General features: G+C 42.3%; 2 protein-coding genes across 8 annotated transcripts; one reads left to right on the top strand and one right to left on the bottom strand.

The window, feature by feature from the left end:
* Nucleotides 1-96: 96 nt before the first annotated feature.
* Nucleotides 97-11,946, top strand: LRRC39 (leucine rich repeat containing 39). 5 transcript variants are annotated; one of them, XM_081916088.1, is made up of 10 exons: nt 97-536; nt 723-776; nt 889-1,061; nt 1,498-1,603; nt 3,414-3,570; nt 5,139-5,275; nt 8,843-8,988; nt 10,547-10,699; nt 10,927-11,066; nt 11,813-11,946. In XM_081916088.1, exons 3-10 carry the CDS (start codon nt 901-903, stop codon nt 11,860-11,862), a joined length of 1,050 nt encoding a protein of 349 aa, XP_081772214.1. In that variant the 5' UTR covers nt 97-536; nt 723-776; nt 889-900; the 3' UTR covers nt 11,863-11,946. The 5 variants fall into 5 exon arrangements, with proteins under 5 accessions (XP_081772214.1, XP_081772212.1, XP_081772213.1 ...); XM_081916086.1 differs by lacking the exon at nt 723-776 and having other exon boundaries at nt 850-1,061; XM_081916087.1 differs by lacking the exon at nt 723-776 and having other exon boundaries at nt 808-1,061.
* Nucleotides 11,631-19,761, bottom strand: TRMT13 (tRNA methyltransferase 13 homolog; the record flags this gene model as incomplete). Of its 3 annotated transcripts, none has more annotated exons than XM_081916073.1 (11): nt 11,631-12,290; nt 12,608-13,010; nt 13,694-13,768; nt 14,847-14,913; nt 15,212-15,379; nt 15,997-16,103; nt 16,827-16,899; nt 17,929-17,991; nt 18,435-18,501; nt 18,593-18,639; nt 19,618-19,761. In XM_081916073.1, the coding sequence occupies 11 exons, from the start codon at nt 19,759-19,761 to the stop codon at nt 12,095-12,097; spliced, it is 1,410 nt and encodes a 469-aa protein (XP_081772199.1). In that variant the 3' UTR covers nt 11,631-12,094. The 3 variants fall into 3 exon arrangements, with proteins under 3 accessions (XP_081772199.1, XP_081772200.1, XP_081772201.1); XM_081916074.1 differs by having other exon boundaries at nt 16,827-16,896; XM_081916075.1 differs by lacking the exon at nt 17,929-17,991.
* Nucleotides 19,762-19,770: the final 9 nt, after the last annotated feature.

The raw sequence follows: 19,770 nt of genomic DNA, 5'->3' as shown, positions 1-19,770 counted from the left end.
CCAAAGATAAGAAAGTAGAAGGCGGACTGAGAGAGAGAAGTTACTGCCAGGAACTTTACCATAAACTGCTCAAGCATTACTGGCTGTTCCCCATTATTGTTTACTTAAAAAATGGTTGCTGTTATATACCCAAATTGTCAGTTCTTCTATCCAGGATTCCCCATGGATTTAGATTCCTGTCACCAATCATAATCAGAGCTGTTTTATAGTAGCAATATAGTAAAACTCCTCTTTTTTTGTACAAAGCAGCTGAGTTTTCTTTGACTCGTAGGAACACGACAACGAGTTCTGAAAAGCGGAAAGGGATTCAAAATTGGGGAAATACTTCAGAGGGCTGTGACACCTGGTCACAGCAATACTTACTATTCCCGGCCAGCGTCGTGGGTTAAAATTAGAACTCGTCAGGCGTTGCATTTCACTCTTCCATAGTTGGTACAAAGGTTGTAAATGGCTTTAGCAAAGCATTCAGGGTTTGCGGCCGATTTCTGTTGTCGCACAGGAATCGGGGAGTCATGGAAAACCAGGCAATAATTGAGGTAAGCCATTACAAAATGCTTCCGTTAAAACGCCTGAGGTGAATGCATTACCAACAGATTTGTTGATCTGTTTGCTTTGTGGCTAAAAATGGGAGCAGTCTTTTGAAGCGGCTGAGCAATTGTGAGATTGGCTTTGTCCAAAATAAATAACTCGCCTCTCCTCTTTTTGCCTGCTTGACTACATAGGCCTGCGAAGGAGGCTGTGATCATTTTAGGCTGTGGAACCCCCTCACTTTCATTGTACATTGTTTTTTATTGTTATTACTGAAAGTTAGCAGGGATCAATGATTCTTAACACTGAAGGTCTTGCCAGGTTTTCCTCTTTTGTGTGTGACGCCCCTGTATGTGACAGTGATGCAGAAAAATGAAACCAGACACTGAACCAGGAGGTGGAAGGGCCATGACTGAAACGTCAGTTTGTGTCGGCACGTTTACAGCTGTTAAGGCACTTTGGGAAGTCAGGATCCAGAAAATCAGCGAAGAGCTTCGAAAGCAAAAGGCGTTCAGTCAGAGGTCTGCAGAGAGGTAGGTTGTCAATACGACTTGAGTTTTCCTTCCCCAAAAAAACAACTTAGAAATTGATTTCCTAGCTTCATTGGGAGCAACATATTAAGTTGAACTATCTCCTTTGAAGGCCTAATCTGTTGGTTTATTTAAGGTATTTATGAATACCCTGATACTCCAAAGGAGCTCATGGCAATAGACAGCAAGCAGAAAGCAAAATGCACCAAACTTCAATCAAAACTTGTATGAGCTAAAAATTAAAATTCAAAAACAATGGAACACCGACGCATATTGCTTCTGAGGATTAAGCATCTTGTTATCAAACTGTAATACTTTAGGTAATTCAAAATGTCTTCGGTTGATGTCTGAAAACTAATAATATAGGACACAGAGAGCCAGGGCCTCACCACAGAAAAAGCCCTTCTATATATATTAATACGTTACAACCTTTTTCTAGGCTGACGCTTGTTTGGGAAGAGAGAGTCAGTTTGGCCAAGCTCAAAGAAAAAGTTATCACAGAAGACGGAAGGGCTGTTTTAAAGATTGAACAGGAAGAATGGAAGGTATCATTTGCTTGATGCTGCTAATGAAACATTTTACAATGTTATCCCGGCTTCAGTGCTCCACTTCATCAGTTTAATCCAAGCTTTGCCAGTAATTATGGACTACAACTCCCATCATCCCTGACAATCATCCACGCTGGATGAGGCTGATGGGAATTGTAGTCCAAAACATCTAGAGGGTGCCATGTTGGGTACAACTGATTTATTCTACTGTTATATGCTCCTGTCTCCTTGGAGGAGAAGAGCTCCGGGGACAATGCTACAAAGTCTTCCTTTATTTTGGATTAGTGTGCATGCTTGGAGATGTGTGTCTCTATACTATCATTTTTATATATACAGAAGCACAGCACATTGGAAATACACAGGCTTCCAAAAGTAGGAAGCACAGTCACTAATCCTGCATCAGATTCCCACATCAACAGTGCTGAGCTCCCTGCAGCTCCCTAAGCCAGCTTCCAGTTTCATTCTCTCTCCATCAGATGCTCTCGAGCTGCAGATAGCTTCTAATGGTCTCTCTGTGCTATTCTGCTGTGAATGCTGACTTCAGCCAAGCAGAGGAGTACCCTAGACAGCTCCATGCTAGGTTCAGGCTGAAGACTTCATGAGAGCAGAGCTCTGATGTTGCTTCAGCGACAGTCGCCCTCAGCCTGGAATAGGAGCCGTCGCTCTGTTTCAATAGCTAGTCTCATCTTTGGTGTGAGGAATACTTTCCTCTCAGCCTGCCTTGGCAGTCATTGAGTCCAATGGGATGGAGGAGACGGGTTGCAGTTGGGCTTCTAAGCTGGAGTCTCTTGAGCCAAAGGGAAGTGACAATCAGAATCACAACACCTTCCCCAAAACCTGATGGGTGAGACAGCCCAAGAGCAAGAGGGAGAGAGATTAAGCCATCAAATAACAATTCTTCCCTTTTGTTAAGCCACTGGTTGCCCATTAGTTGCTGGACTAATAACAATATGCTATGTGGTTTTATATTCTGATTTTGTTCTGTAAACTGCCCTGAGACCTATTGGTAAAGGGACCCCTGACCATTAGGTCCAGTTGTGACTGACTCTGGGGTTGCGGCACTCATCTCATTTTATTGGCCGAGGGAGCCGGCGTACAGCTTCTGGGTCATGTGGCCAGCATGACTAAGCCACTTCTGGCGAACCAGAGCAGCGCACGGAAACACCATTTACCTTCTCGCTGGAGTGGTACCTATTTATCTACTTGCACTTTGACGTGCTTTCAAACTGCTAGGTTGGCAGGAGCAGGGACCGAGCAACGGGAGCTCACCCCGTCGCGGGGATTCGAACTGCCAACCTTCCGATCAGCAAGTCCTAGGCGCTGTAGTTTAACCCACAGTGCTACCTGCGTCTGTCCTGAGACCTATAGGGCGGCATATAAATTCAATAAATAAAATAAATAAATATGGCAAACAATGTACAACGACTACAAATGTAGTCAGAGAGTGGTGGGTAATGAGGGTTTGGGTTGAAGTTGAGCTCTCTGGCATTTATAGACTTTAATATACAGTATTGAAATCCGGTCTATGTTAGCATACTGAATGCTTACTATTTTTATTCCCCCCGCCCCCCAAATCTTGGAAATTATAAACAGTGTTTTTACCTATATTCTTTGTACTGGATTATTGAAGGAGTCAAAACTATATAGGCATAAACAAAAATCTCTTAGTAGCCGTTCATTTGCTATATACGGTATGTTCTCCATTGGTTCCTGGTCTTATTTGGCACCAAACTGATTGGATTCTTGTACCTGTTCATCTGGCATGATAACTGACATCTCCGTCTTGTTTCGTCTCATGCAAATTTAGACTCTGCCTTCTTGCTTACTGAAACTGAACCACCTCCAGGAATGGCAACTACACAGAACTGGTCTGGTTAAAATCCCTCAATTCATCGGTCGCTTTCAGAGCCTCATTGTTCTAGATCTATCTCGAAATTCCATTGCAGAAATTCCTAGGGAAATCGGTGAGTTGAGCCATGAAACCTTGTAGTTGCTTCTGAATCAGGAATGCAGGAATTTGCACAGCGACATTTACCCCGTCGAAAAGAATACAGTGGTACCTCGGGTTAAGAAGTTAATTTGTTCTGGAGGTCCGTTCTTAACCTGAAACTGTTCTTAACCTGAGGTACCACTTTAGCCAATGGGGCCTCCCGCCGCCTCCGCACAATTTCTGTTCTCATCCTGAAGCAAAGTTCTTAACCCGAGGTACTATTTCTGGGTAAGCGGAGTCTGTAACCTGAAGCGTCTGTAACCCGAGGTACCACTGTATGCTTAAAATGCACCGTCTGTTGATGTTTGCTGAAACGTAAATCATTCTGAGATTGCTTGAAATATAAAGTGGTATACAAGTCAGATAAAATAATAATAAATAGGGATTCCTGTTGGGATGGCTTTCCACAGAGAAGGCCTTCCCGTATGGTCTCTGTGGAGGTGGACCCAGCTTAACACTTCCACAGTCTTGAAGATAAAATTGAGAGAGCCTTCAAAATCTATCAGAGATGGCCCCTCCAAAGCATCCACCTTCTTGATGTCTTCATCTGGGTTTTTTCCAGAGGATGCTATTGTTGTACGTGTGGAGGAAAACCTTAAAACAGGGGTGCCCAAACCTTTTTCAAAGAGGGCCAGTTTTGATGAAGTGAACATGTGTGAGGGCCAACCAGAGTTTTGGAGCTTTTTTTTACCCCAAAGTTGTTGAGGTTTTTTTAGGATTTTACCGCAGGACATATATAGTCCTATATATAGGATATATATAGTGGTAGCTCAGGTTACATACGCTTCAGGTTACAGACTCCGCTAACCCATAAATAATGCTTCAAGTTAAGAACTTTGCTTCAGGATGAGAACAGACCTCCGGAACAAATTAAGTACTTAACCTGAGGTACCACTGTACTGCCATGGGGGCTGGATTAAATTAAATCGACTGGTGGGCTGGATTAGGCCCCCGAAACAGACTTTGAACATGCCTGCTTTAAAACATGTAGCAGAATTTCCAAAAAACCAAAACCAGACCTGAGGCAATAGTACTTTATCCAGCAGAGTTTTACTTGTGCTGAAGGCAAATGAGCATAATGGTCACAAATCCAGTACATTCAGGATTGGCACAGTCCATAAGAAATCCAGTTGCAGCGCTTACAAAACCTTATAAACTTAACTCATAATGAGGCTAAACCTTAGCACTAAGCATGCTATGTACAGAACACCACACCAGAAGGAAGAGAGATAGAAAGAGAAAGAAAGTAAAACCCAGGCTCATTCTGGCCTGTATTTATAGTTAGCATGACCTTAATTGGAAGAGATAAGAGAAGCAGTTCAAACCAGCTTCCCAGAAGGTATAACCCAAACAACATTAAGCTTCTTTCATACGGAGAAGCTTCCAGAACCCTCTTGAATGAATTAGAATAGGAAAGATACCTACACAACAGGTCAATACTTTCTGCACTAAGAAAAGCAAACAGAGAGCTATTTGTTGGAAAATAAGCTTTTAACAAGTGAACATCATCACCAATTTTTGTTTCATTTGTAATTTTTGCAGGCCAGTTGTCAAATCTCCAAGAGCTGATCCTCAGTTACAATAAAATTAAATCTGTTCCTAAAGAGCTAAGCAACTGTGTCAGCTTAGAAAGACTGGAGCTGGCAGTGAACAGAGACATCTGTGACCTTCCCCATCAGGTTTGGAAAGACCATATTCCTTCTCTCTGTTTCTCTGATCACAAGGGTGACAAGACTTGCTTACAATTACTATTTTTATACCAGTGTAATCAATGTGGAGGGACGTGGGTGGCACTGTGGGTTTAGCCACAGAGCCTAGGACTTAGAATCATAGAGTTGGAAGAGACCACAAGGGCCATCGAGTCCAACTCCCTGCCAAGCAGGAAACCCCATCAGAGCACTCCTGACATATGGTTGTCAAGCCTCTGCTTAAAGACCTCCAAAGAAGGAGACTCCACCACACTCCTTGGCAGCAAATTCCACTGTCGAACAGCTCTTACTGTCAGGAAGTTCTTCATAATGTTTAGGAATGACTTGCCGATCAGAAGGTCAGCGGTTCAAATCCCCGCGACGGGGTGAGCTCCCGTTGCTCGGTCCCTGCTCCTGCCAACCTAGCAGTTCGAAAGCACCTCAAAGTGCAAGTAGATAAATAGGTCCGGCGGGAAGGTAAACGGCGTTTCCGTGTGCTGCTCTGGTTCGCCAGAAGCGGCTTAGTCATGCTGGCCACATGACCCGGAAGCTGTACGCCGGCTCCCTCGGCCAATAAAGCGAGATGAGCGCCGCAACCCCAGAGTCGGCCACGACTGGACCTAATGGTCAGGGGTCCCTTTTCCCTTACCCAACCAATGTGGAATCTATTCCTTCACCACGTGCCAACTTAGCCCTTCCCTTCCCTTGCAACCAGCTGGCACCAACATGGAGACACCACTTGCGAGAGTGGATTTAATGTAACTGTCACAGTTCATCCAATTGTGGAAGCCTTTTAATGGTCAAAATTGCAGTAGCTCCATGTACAGTGCCATGTGGGTGTGCCAGTTCTCATAACGACACTGCTGCACAACCACTGTCCAATAGTTAGCTCAAAGACAGATCCCAAGGATCTGGTGCAAGGGCTGCCATTTTGAGCTATCCCCTAGTATCACATTCCATTGTACAATTAGGGCTGTTTACCGATTAGAGGAATCTCGGTTGATTAACTGATTTACCATTGGTTAACTCTGCATGCATCGGCACATCAAACAATAGTTCCGAAGGAGAAACATAATTTTGAAAGATGATGCATGCATGTTCCACAGTAGGCATGATTAGATTTCCCTTTTGTATTTGCAAGAAGGTGGGAAGCCTATTATAAGATGGCATGGGACACAACAGCACAAGCCTATGCACATTTACTCGGGAGTAAGCCCCACTGTGTTGAATGGAGATTCTTTCTTAGTAAGCATGCTTAGGACAGCATCCTAAATGTTGCAGCCAAAGCAGTTCAAGGGGGCAGCGCTAATGATTTGTTTATTAGTCAGATTTAAGGTGCTGGTTTTGACCTTTAAAGCCCTTCACGGCCTAGGACCGCCTCTCCTGGTATGCCCCATGGAGGACCTTAAGGTCCATAAATAGCAACATCCTAGAGGTCCCGGGCCCTAAGGAAGTTAGATTAGCCTCAACCAGAGCCAGGGCCTTCTCAACATTGGCTCCAGCCTGGTGAATGCTCTGTCTCATAAGACATGGGCCCTGCAGGATCTGATTTCTTTCCGCAGGGCCTGTAAGACAGAGTAGTTCCACCTGGCCTTTGGCTTAGAATCAGTTTGATTCCCTCCCCCTCTGTTGTATTTTAATCTTGTTTTTAAATTGTATTTTAATCAACTTGTTTTTATTATTGGTTGTTATGCAAGGAGATCCATTATTTCCAGAGAGGTTACTCATGCTTCTACTTCCTCGTTCGGTTTTGTAATGTTTGCCATGGCTCTACCTAGCTCGCTCTGCAGCCGTTTGTGTGTTACATTTCCTTGCAGAAATTCTCAGGCTTGGTTTTCCCTTGTCACTCTACCAAAATATCTCAGGACTCTGTTTTGGCCCTTTCACACTGTTTGCATAACGCCCACAGGCTTATGTGCTTATTATACAAAGTCAAACGGAGAAAGAGAACAAACGAGCCATTGCTATAGAAACAGGGCCAATTTATTTATTGAACAAGCATATCCCACTGGTCACTAAGACACCTTTGTTGTGGCTCATCTTTCATACAGTATTGTATACTGGACTAGATTCAAGAGTAAGCTGCCTGCCTGACTATATCCGACACATAGCCCTGGTGCCACTGATTTAGATATGATTCTTCTCAAGGAGGTGGCAGAGCTTAGCTGGCAATGGCACAAGTAAGGTCAGACCGTTGTCTATGGCCTCGTTGGACGCAGAGGACTGGTGGGAGGAAGCAGTTGGGGAACCACCAAAGGAAGAAGGCTCAGAACCCAGGGAGTGGTGGTGGGACGATGTTTTAGTGGGCTGAAGGAGAAGACTGGGAAGAGGTGTTGGAAGCTGAGGAGGTAACAGGGTTTAGTGAACTGGGAGAGTCTGTGGCAGAGAGAAGTCTAGAATCAAGAAGTTGGGGAGGGAAGCAAAGAGGCAGAGATGAGTTAGGCTGGTGAAAAGCCATAATAATAATAATAATAATAATAATAATAATAATAATAATAATAATAATAATATAACTTATATCCCGCCCATCTGGCTGGGTTTTCCCAGCCACTCTGGGAGGCTCCCAACGGAATATTAAAAACACGATAAAACATCAAACATTAAAAAACTTCCCTAAACAGGGCTGCCTTCAGATGACTTCCAAAAGTCAGATAGTTGTTTATTTCCTTGACATCTGATGTTAGGGCGTTCCAAAGTGTGGGCGCCACTACCGAGAAGGCCCTCTGCCTGGTTCCCAGTGTGGTGTAGTGGTTAAGAGCGGTAGACTCATAATCTGGTGAACCGAGTTCGCTTCCCCGCTCCTCCACATGCAGCTGCTGGGTGACCTTGGGCTAGTCACACTTCTCTGAAGTCTCTCAGCCTCACTCACCTCACAGAGTGTTTGTTGTGGGGGAGGAAGGGAAAGGAGAATGTTAGCCGCTTTGAAACTCCAAACTCTTCTTCTTCTTCCCTGTAACCACACTTCTCGCAATGAGGGAACCGCCAGAAGGTCCTCGGAGTGTCTCTCCCTCCTGCTCCCAGAACCAAGAGAGGCATGAAAAGGGCAGAGGAGAGATTGACTTCACACAGCAGTCTCCAGTTGCTTGGGGAAACCCTAGAAAGGAGGGAAGGCAGGAACGTTCAGTCTTGGCAACTGAACTGAACCTACCAGGGATGAGCTGCTGTGCTCATGAGGCCTCTCTGCCAAGTCTGTGCAGACTGTGTTCTTGCTAATAAAGCATTCACTCCAACTTGCATGGTGTGGTTTACTGCTGGCTGGCTACCGATACCTGCTGAGCTAAGTCCTGCACACGTGGTACAATGCTTAGGACCCTAGTCTTCTGCTTTCCTTTCAAAGATCAATGGGGAGGATGGATTAAAGATGACATAAGCAACATCAGTTATGTCCAGGTATCTCCTGTGATCTCTCACACCTCATGGGGTGGGAGATAGGGAGAGGCACTACTGGTTTATTGCACAGGAGAGCCCAAAATTGGATCCAACACTTCCTCAATGTTTATAGCCCACAGCATGCTTCATAAAGTTGTTATCACTGAGATCCTTATGCATTTTTACCAGCTCAGCAACATGAAGAAGCTTTATCACCTAGATCTGAGTATGAATCAGTTCACCACCTTCCCATCAGTCATCCTGGATATGCCAAACCTGGAATGGTTAGACTTGGGGAGCAACAAAATTACAGAAATCCCTGGGGATCTGGACAGGTAAATTACAAACTTTGGGGAAATTCCTACCGCTTTCCAGTATTTATTGGTAACAATCAAAGTTGACTGAAATGAAATGTCTTGTTACCAGATAGTAAAAACTGAAATATATTGCAGTATAGGCAAGCTGTATTATTGTACCATTTATCCTAAAGCAAACAAGTCCTTGCTGGTCGTGGGACAGAACAGGCTGTTTCCTCTGCAGCCAGCAGAGAAACCAAGTTGCCCATTCTTCTTCCACCAGCCTACTCAGTTACATGCATGAAATTCTGAATGCTTATGACTACCAGGTGAGTCCTTAAATAGAAGGGTGTGCAAACCAAGCTAGCAGTTCAGGCTCATAAATTGATGAGGAACATAGAAGCCCCCTTTGTGATTTGTGCAGAGAGGGATGAACAGGTGAATGACAAAACAATTTTGGCATGACTGTCTGACTTTGGGGGGGTGCATATTCTCCTCTGGAAATGCTATTGTTAGTTACTATTGCAAGGGTTTACCCCCCACCAATTCAAACTAATGGTTTGACATTGTCAGCCCTGACAAGCACCACCTCTTCAAGATCTCAGGCAGATACCGTATTTTTCATATTTACGCACCTGGCCGTAAGATGCACATAGTTTTTAGAGGAGGAAAACAAGGGGGGATTCTGAATGAAACCATGGATGTATGATTTTTGTGGTTCATGCTGTGGTCACAGACATGTGATTTGATGGTGAGTTTGGGGTAGCCCAATGCAAAAATCCTGAGAATCCATGCAGATCCGTGCTTTGTAACCACATTTTTGCACCATTGCAGCCCCACGAAACAGTGGGTACGTGATTTTTTTGGTGCAGGCTGTAGCCATGGACATGCTATGTGATCTGATGGTAAATTTGAGGTGAGCCAATGTAAAAATCCTGAGGATCCATGGGCTTTTACCTCCCCCCTCCCAAGCAGCCTCCTTTATCTCTAGCATCTCTTATCTCCCTCCCCGATCCCTTACCGATCAGCTGCTTCCTTTCAACACTCCCTTTCCTCTTGTTTGCCTTAGTGTCTTTTCCTTAGCTGGAGCAGTTTTTTGCTCCTCCTTTTCTTCTAAATTCTCTCCTCATTGCTTTAGTCTTCCTGTCTCCTCTCCTTGCAAGTTTGCTGTCTTTACCTCCCCACTCCCAGGCAGCCTCCTTTATTGCTAGCGTCCCTTATCTTGCTCCCGATCGCTTGCCGATCAGCGGCTTTGTTTCAACACCCACTTCCCTCTTTCAAAAAAAAAGCATTATCTGCTTTTTGCCCCTGGGCAATTCGGCTCCAGGGACCACACATTCGCTCCATAAGACGCACAGACATTTCCCCTTACTTTTTAGGAAGAAAGAAGTGCGTCTTATGGAGCGAAAAATACAGTATTTATCCTCAGCTAGCTGCCAGAGATTCCGTAAGCGAATACCACAGAGAAATTGCTCATAGCACTCCATGCTCAGCCTTCATTACTACCACCGCAATGAAGAATTACAGGGGGTAAAGAAATGTGTATATATAGCCAAGTAGTTTTCTTCATAATTAAGGTATCTGCTTGACTTCACAGAGCTGAAAACCTACATACTTTGTGGCTCCAAAGGAATGAAATAACTCATTTACCCGAATCCATTCGTAACCTGAAAAATCTGAGCACACTTGTCCTTACCAGCAACAAGCTCCAAGATATTCCTGCTTGCCTAAAGGACATGACGGAGCTGAGGTGAGAGGAAAGCAATCGCTGTGCCTGAAATGTTCATATTCATAGGCAGACACACAAACCACACCGCTGCCTTAATATTGTGGAGGAAGTGGTCCAATAAGGTTTCAAAGAACACATACTACTCCAGTAAACTTCGCTGCAAACCATTTCACCTGAGGATTAGATTTTAAGGCCTGAAACAGATCTTCCTCATTTGCTTTCTGAATTTCTCTCTAATGCATTACTAGATTCGTCAACTTCAGAGACAATCCACTGAAGCTGGAGGTAACACTACCCCCTTGTGAGAATCCTGAAGAAGAAGAAGAACAGGAACTGTATGGCATTCAGTTCATGCACGCATACATTCAGGAGTCGCTCAGCAGAAAAGGTATCTTTATACCATTAAAATAAAAGTTATATTTGAATTCAGTGACCAAATGCTAAGGACATATTTTCATGTGATGCAACCTTGTAATTTTTTTGCTTTCTAATCTTTATTCTTCCTCAGGGTGGAAATATATTCCTTCTTAAGATTGTTGGCGCTACTTTTAACAAATAACAAAGGCATTTCTCTCTGGGCTGTCAAGGCAGGCTGGGAAACACTAATATATTACTAGATTTGTCAGCATGTTTGCATGTGCTGTCTAATTTTTCCTGCCTCACCCCCCTGTAGCATAAAATTTTCTAAGGGGAAACAGCTTTGAAAGCTCTGGTGAAAAATCACCCCTTCTTGAGGCAAATTACAGCTTCAGAAATAAGGGTTTTCACTGCACAGGAGAAAGGGTTCAATGCTCACTGTGCAATGCAATCCCAGTTCTGATGTGGGAGCCTCTAGCTGCTATTTTAAAAGAAAAAACATAAACATGTGAAAAAGTAAACTATGTGTTACATGTAAGGTATAATTTAATTTAATTTACAGTCCATTGGCAGGGGAAAAAAATACTCAACAGGCTTCAGCTAAGTACTTTAATTCTATGCAAGCACATAATGCAAAGAGTATAAAAACATGTTTTTAAAAAACCTTTCAAAAAGATATGGTGAACAGATAGGATTATAAATAGGTTGACAGTATTATTTTTTTAATGTAAGTTTCTTGGCATGTAGATTTCTTCCATTAAATATTTTCTCTTTCAGAAAACATGGAAAGTGGTATGCTAGCTGGTGCTGCTGTCAATGAAAAGTAAAAAAAAATCTTTGCCAGTCTGAGTTTTCACTGCTGCTGGAAGTTCACAAGAATATGTCTTCCAAACAAAGGCGTTCTCTCAGTGAAGGAGACTAAGTTGATGTTTCCTTTCTTCTGGTTCCAGAGGAGGCTATAAAAACCTCTAGCTATTTGGTAAGCTCTATACTGGATGTTAGAAGAAGAGACATGTTCTGCAGACTGTGTGTCCAGTTTTTTCTAAAGTCCTCTCGCTTTTAAGCAGTTGAGGGGGTTAATGAAGACTGACATGGCACAGCTGTCAGGAGTACATTTTCTAAGGACACGCTGAGATCTGTATAGTGCTGTAACACAGCTTCATATCCTCTCTGCTGTAAATATTCAACCCGACCATGATCAATCAACAGTTTGCAAAGCTGACCTATCTGCTTTCGGTCCTCAGTGGTTAACAGCCTAAAACCAGAAGGAAAAAATATTTTTAAGTACAGCAATTGTAACATCTCAAGGAATCAGGACATCAGATTTAGAGCATTGCAATGCAAATGGGCGACTTAAGAATTCCTTTAAAGTCATACAGTACCTTAAAGACCAACAAATTTACGTTTGTGGACTGAGATCTACTTTAAAATCTTGTAGGTTGCAACAAATTACAAAATACATTTTGGAAGGGAAAATAATACTCCTAATTTACATATCTGAGAGAGTATCAAATGCAGAATGTTAAAACCTATTTATTTCAATAATCTGTTGTGCTGAAAAGGATCACGTACCCTTGCAGGCTATCCAAATTGTATTCATCTTGGTCATGTTCTTCTGTCTCTTTGCTTTGTTCTTCATTCTTTGTATGAGTTGCATAACTTTTCCTCTCAGTTTCTCTCATGCCACAAGTGGCCCAGCTTGTCATCCTTTTAAAATAATTGAATTCCATTGCCCCAAGTCCTACTTTTGTGAAGAAGTCTTGGCCTACGTAATGCTTCCAGTCACATCTATGATGGCAACACAGGGCAATAACAACTCCAGCCACAGGGCTCCAGCTGTCTGCTATAGGCTTGCCATGCAATTCATTAGAAGTTATGCTGGTTTCATTGCTCTTAAAGCGTTTAGCTGCAGGGCTCTCCTTTTCGCCTTTGCAGAGTTTTGCATATGTTTCAACTAAGCATCTCAAAGCAAGATCTGTGAACACAAAAGTATTGTTTAAACTGTGGCTGCTTCAAAGAGCAATAGAAATAATGTATAACTTGTAACATTTATGTCATCTTGGTCATGTTCTTCTGGTGTCTGAACCATCTTTTCACCTGATTCCATCCACAACAGTTAAAAAAACTTTGTTCATTGTGCCATATTTATGGTGCAACATTTTCAAGCTATATTCTTACTTAGCAGCCCAACCCAATAGGACTCCAACTCCCAAGTTAAGTGTAAGAAGGCTTGCAGTTTAATAAATACAACAATTATTTATGAAATGGTTTGGTAAGTTCTATTAACTTGCCTTAAACTCCTTTATTTTGTTACCTTATCAGTGTTTCCCAAACTTGGGTCCCCAGCTGTTTTGGGACTACAACTCTCATCATCCCTAATGAGCAAGATAGGGATAATGGGAATTGTAGTTCGAAAACAGTTGGAGACCCAAGTTTGGGAAACAAGGCCTAACATTGTATTTCCGTGAATATTTTTAAGCAGATCCAATGTGTTCAGCTATATACCAAGGAGAGATAATGACATACTGATTCTCAGAATAAAGTCAAAGCCTGCGCCAAGCCATGTGACCCTTTGGGCTTGTGTGATTTTAATCAGCGATAACTTCTCACTGTATAGTTCAATCACCTCTCTCTTCACCAACTAGGACAGTCTTGTACCTGTTGCCGCACCACAAACATGTTTTCCAATTCCTATCACAGGCAGCTTCTCTTTCACAAGAACCGGGACCTTATCTGAAAGAGAGAACCCCAGCCAGCATGTTTCTGACTGCTGCAGACACACACGTGCATCAAGCAATCAGAAGAAAATCAAAACAGAAAATCGTATGCTTTTACATACAAATTACATGTTGGTCCAACCACAGAGCAGCCAGAGACACTGTGATGAAAGGTTTTTAAAAGAAAGATTACCAAAAAAAGCACAGTAGGACATAAGAGTATCAAATCTAACAACATAAGTAAATCAAATCAAAAGCCCATCTCACAAGCTCTTTTGAAGCCAGCTCTGGGAAACCCATAAGCAATAAGGATGTGGAGGCAATAGCCCTCTTCCAATGCCAAACAATTCAAACACACATTCCTAGTCAAATGTATCAAGTTTTATACAGTGGTACCTCGGTTTTCGGACATCTCAGTCACTGAATGTTTTGGTTTTCGAACGCCAAAAACCCGGAAGTAAATGCTTCTGTTTTCAAATGCGCCTTGGAAGTCTAACGGCTTCTGCTGTGTGTATCTGTTGTTTTTCACAATTTTCTCTATTTAATTGGCAGACCGCTCTTTGTACCTCGGTTTTCGAACGTTTCAGAAGTTGAACGGTCTTCCAGAACGGATTGCGCTTGAAAACCGAGGTACCACTGTACTTGGATACAGCGCCTTCAAGTTTTTCAGTGCAATGCATTTGGCCACAAACAAATATTCTAAAAATAACGTACAGAGGACTAATCTGAAGTTAGTTCACTGATGGCAATCTGAATGTGTAGAGTAATGCACATGAAACTGAAACACTCTAATTCATTTGTCTGTCTGACCTGCTTCGTGATTATTAACACTTAAGGAACACAAATGGGGAGTGTCTAGTAATGGATTTGAAAAGTTGCATTTATATACCTAACGGTATATAAAATCTTGCTACTGAAATCCTGTTCTCTAGCTCTTGCACCACACTTGTTCTCAAATCTCTGTTTAGTAGGACTGATCCTGCTTTAACTGTTTCTAAAATCACCAGGGTTTTTTTCTGCACGGTCTTTCACAGAGTTCATAAAGAATGATTACTGTCAAACTGAAGCATATGTTAAATGAATGAGCAACTTACTTAAACACAAATGCTGGATATCGACTTGAAGCCTTTCAAAGCAATTTTTTCTATGCTTACCATCTACCTGTGAAAAAGCAACAAGAAAGTTTTACGAAGTAATTGCCTCCTAAAAGAGTTACTTGGCAAATTCCAGTTATATTTCACAAATGAAATAAAAAAATGTTCAGTAAAAATTTCAGTATTTTTTCTCTGCTGCAATGTTGTTATTGGCAAGACTTTAAAACAGACAAGTTTAGATTTGGCCTTACTTTTTTATCGATAATCTTATTTTTTGTAAAAAAAACCAAACAGAAACAAAAAACCCTTGAGTTGGCTTCCCCTGGGGGTGGGGGTGGGTTATAAGGCCTGCAATATTGCCTTACCTTAAACCTAGTAGTTGCTCTTTCAACAAGAAGAAAATGCACATCTTTAGAATCTTGTAAGGCTATATCCACCCAGTGGGACAGCTTTCCTCGTCCCGCTCCAAATTCAACAAAACAGTTGCCAGGTTCAAGCAAATGTAGTCTTTCCATGTTACCTAATATAGAAGCCTACAGATGTCAAAAGATTATCAGCTCAGCGAAATCAATTCTCTCTACTATCATCAACGTAACAATCAGAAGAATTTTCCATAGCCCGTACTAAAATGCTACTTCTGATTCTGCCCATACTAATGGATTGCAGGATTAAATTATTGCATTGTTATTTTGAGCATATTCTGGTAATTCCATGCAGGGGGGTCATCTATGTGGCATTCACAGGCACATGCACCCACAGAGGCCCTCTTCTTGCTAAAATTAGGCTTGAAAGCAGTGTAGCGAACAGAACAGGTTGTGGTGTGTGTTTGTTGTACTTACAACAGTTCCTTTGCTTTGCAAATGCATACCCACGCACCAAAAAAAGTTGGTGAAATTGCAGCCAAACCTATTTTTGATTTCTGCTTACTTAATACTATGAGCATTTTCTTTTGGCATCTACTTTTTAAAGAAATTCACGGGTTTATTTAATGTCCAGACTCATTACAAACAAATGTAAATGAAAGCTCCATAAAGCATAGAGCAATTTCAGAAAAAAAATATAGATGTGCTAACACTTCCAAGACATTTATCAACCAGAAATTTAAAAGAAAGTTTTGCTAAAGTCAGTATTTACCACTAAGAGTACTCACCTGTTGTTTCAAATGCTTAAAAGCCACGTCTCCATTTTGGGGGTCATTCAAGGCCTCTTGTAAAGCTTGGTGAGAGAGGATTTGGTCCTTAAGTACATAATTTATACCTGAAGAGGAAAAGCATTATTATCCCTTGCCTGAGTTTCAACTGAGGCAGTCAGAAAGAACCTCCTTCCAAGTAGATACATCTTGTAGACAGAAGGGTAATGGATGGCATGATGGGGCTCTGCAACTCCCAACCTTGACAGGTTGTGCCACTGCTGCTTATGGAGAGGGGAAAAGAGGCAACATGGGCCCAACTCATTTATGCAGCAAATCCTGCACCCCGTCAATGCAGTTGTACCATAGCAATGCCCCTGCCTCCTTGCCCCTCTATCTCTTGCAAACAGCAGCAACACAACTGACCAGAGGTGTCAGGTGAGCACCATCGACCCACTACACTGTCCCCTCCTGTGACCAAGTTACTAACCATATAAGAATACACAATTTTGAACAGCAAAAATATTTTAAACAGTCGGTGTTTAAAGGTTTTCTAGTCCCATCCTTACAAATAGTGATACCTCTGGTTGCGGACGGGATCCGTTCTGGAGCTCGGGTTGGATCCCGAAGTTTCCACAACTGGAAGGACCGCTTCTGTGCATGCGTGCACGGCAAAACACTTCCGGGTTTGCCACTTTCACAACCCGAAGTTTACATTACCCAAGGGTAACGTAAGCCGAGGTGCTACTGTATTCCAAAAACATTAGGCTTTGACCATTCGGATTATTTCTACAATACTCTTATTTCCTCAACACCCGACATAATCTATTATAAAAATAAAACAGACTCACAGTTACTTGCTATTCTTAGCTTTCTAATTAAGTCCTCCAACTCTTCTTTAGACAGCGCAGAAATCGGTACCTGCTGAAGGGTACACAAAAGGAAACATACAAAGTTTATTCTTTTCTCTCCATTTATGAAAGAAAAGGTTAGCCTATATATAGAGATATATATACACACACACACACACACACACACACACACACACACACACACACACACATATATATATATAAACCTCAAATAAGCAGTATTAAATCTGATCTGATTCAAACAAGGTGCACCTGCCCTTAGACTGGTGCTGGTCACCAAGAAGAAGGGATCATGTACGGATCCCCCGGGCATGATCCTCAAGTTCTCTCCAATTAGGAAATGTAGTGACTAGACAAAGGAGAATAAAAGGGAATTCAATGCAGAAGCAATAATGGTGCGATTCTCCCAGCCTGTCTACACATTCTAACTGAAGTGTATGGAAAGCCTTGAGGAGGAGAGCTTGATGTTTCTCACTGTACCTAGTAAATGTGAACACACATCTAGAAACTTGGTTGTCTGGGCAACTGTCAGTTACATCCTACCTGACGCTCTTTTTTTATATGCCGTATATATAGCTGTTTATGGTATCAGTGGATCCTGCTTGGTGTGATTCATAAGCACCTGTAGTCCAGTCCTACATGCATCTACATGGAAGTACCGGTAAGCTCAATGATTTTAGTGGGATATATTTCTGAGCAAAAACGCATAGGATTAGGCTTTTTCATCAGATCCAGCCACAGCAACAATGGATGAAGAAGATAATGGCACATATAAGAAGATGGATGCAGTCATCTGAACAAAGGCCCTTTGGGTGTGGTGCCTCAAATGATCAGCTGCATATGATTTTGTCCAAAACCAAAGAAACAGCTTTTTCTATACTGAGGTTTAAAATACGGGTCAGCTAAAATCAATGTTTAAACCCATTGGATTGTCTTCTAGGCTAATAAATCTTGCTGCAGAACCATGAATGACACACAAGGAAATGTGCACTTACAAGAGGCAGTATCCTTGCACCAAAGAACATATTGCAACTGCTTGTCATTTGCAACAAACAACATATATTAAAATTTAATCATTCACCTGCTCTCCTGGCAACTCTGTTGTATCTTTCAGTCCTGCATTAATATCTTGAGCATAGTAGACCTTAATTAAATCGTGGAACAAATATCATGTTAGGATCTAATTAGGGCAGGACAACATACAATTACCTTTTCAGTATGTTTCTATGGTTTTACCTAGCCTTTCATTAAAAGGTTCACGGAAAGAGTTGCTTCTCCATCCCCTTTCCATTTTTCTTTTGATGCCATTCTTCTTATTCCCCCGTTTTAAACTTTAGTGGCCACCTCTTTAGAGGAGACTGCCTTAGACTTTTATATCCATAGTTTTAAGAGAACCCACTACTCCATAAATCATGTCTGCATAACTGTAATAAAAACACCACCCAAACAAAGCCACATAGATTTTATCTCACCTAAGAACCATCAGAAGGAAGACTGGCAGTAACATCATTGCAGAAGGCAGCTTTGCTTAAAAGACACTATTATAAACCCCGTTTAATTCATTCAAACTATTAGATGTACACTTACAGGCTTTGGCTTCTCTCTCGAATTACACTTTTTCAAGTGTTTTTGTAGCTGATCTTCATATACAGTACTATAAGCAGAAACAGAAAGAAAACTAGCGGCACTATTCACTGTTCTCAAAACAAAAAGTTAGCGTACAAACATCTATTAAGCATGCTTACTGTTTCGGATCCAAAGGGCATGGAATTCTTTTCCTGCCATTTTCTTCCTGAGTGGCAAAAAAAGTTTTAACTTTAAAACTGTGTGCTTACTTTAGCAGTCAATTGTATTGTTATATGTTATACAGAGTGGCCTCAGTGAGATCAGTGGACTTGACCATGTCCTCTAAACTGCATTTAGCACCCTGGAACGGAATACAAAATCAAAATTGGCTTTCACAGAATGGGGTGTGCAGTTTGCACTCAAACCCTTAAAACATTACCTGGAAATACTTAAAGCATGTGTAAAACAGAAAACTATTTTTATTTTATGACCTGATGTTTCAGACTGCTGTCCTATATACACATTAACCTGGCAGCAAGTCCTATTGAAGTCAATGGGTCTTACTTTGGGGTAAAATGCCATCATAGAATTATAGAACTGTAGAGTTGGAAGGAACCCCGAGGGTCATTTAGTCCAACCCCCTGTAATGCGGGGAAGCTTTTGCCCAACTCCAACACACAACTCTGAGATTAAGAGCCTCCTGCTTTCCCAATTGAGTAAAGGATTGCATTGCACAGAATTTCAGATTTCAGTTTCCAGTTTTATAGGGTGTGGTTTTTTACTCCTGGGAATGATACACTGCCTACAAGTCGTCCACTATAAATATTAATTTAAAGAAGAGCTCAGGATATGTGTGTGTTGCATCAGATGAAGACTTCATCCAGCATGGAAATAAACGAAGCCACGAGGAATCTGCAACTACTGAATATGTGGTGGATCTGTCGCAACATACCACCGTGCCTCTGAGCACGTGCAAAGCGCATTTCCTCGTTTCTGGAAAGAAGGGTGTCTTTATCGACGGCGTGGTTTTTATTTTGGTCATCTGATAGTGGGGTGTTTTTTGTTTTGGTCATTGTTTATTAGAACGAAAGCGAACTAGCTGTTTGCCAATCTCTCCCTCTGCCTCCACGTCGCCTGGTGAGAAACGAGCTGCAGCCATTTCTCTCTCTCTTTCCTCCCCGCCCTCCGCCTCCAAAGCGACTACCTCACGGCCTCCGTGCTCGCCGCAGAAGCGCTTGCCCCGGGCCGGCACCATTTTGCAGAAGCGCCTTTTCCGCGCCACGAAATAGGCGCAGCGGCCCGGCTGAGGGGAGACCGGCGCGTCGGCGGCAGCAACCTCCGCCGCCATCTTGCCTCC

Source organism: Podarcis melisellensis (genome assembly GCF_964234715.1).
Source record: "Podarcis melisellensis genome assembly, chromosome: 6".
NCBI lineage: Eukaryota > Metazoa > Chordata > Lepidosauria > Squamata > Lacertidae > Podarcis > Podarcis melisellensis.
Note: the sequence above shows the minus strand (reverse complement) of the source record. Positions and strands in the feature narration are given on the sequence as shown.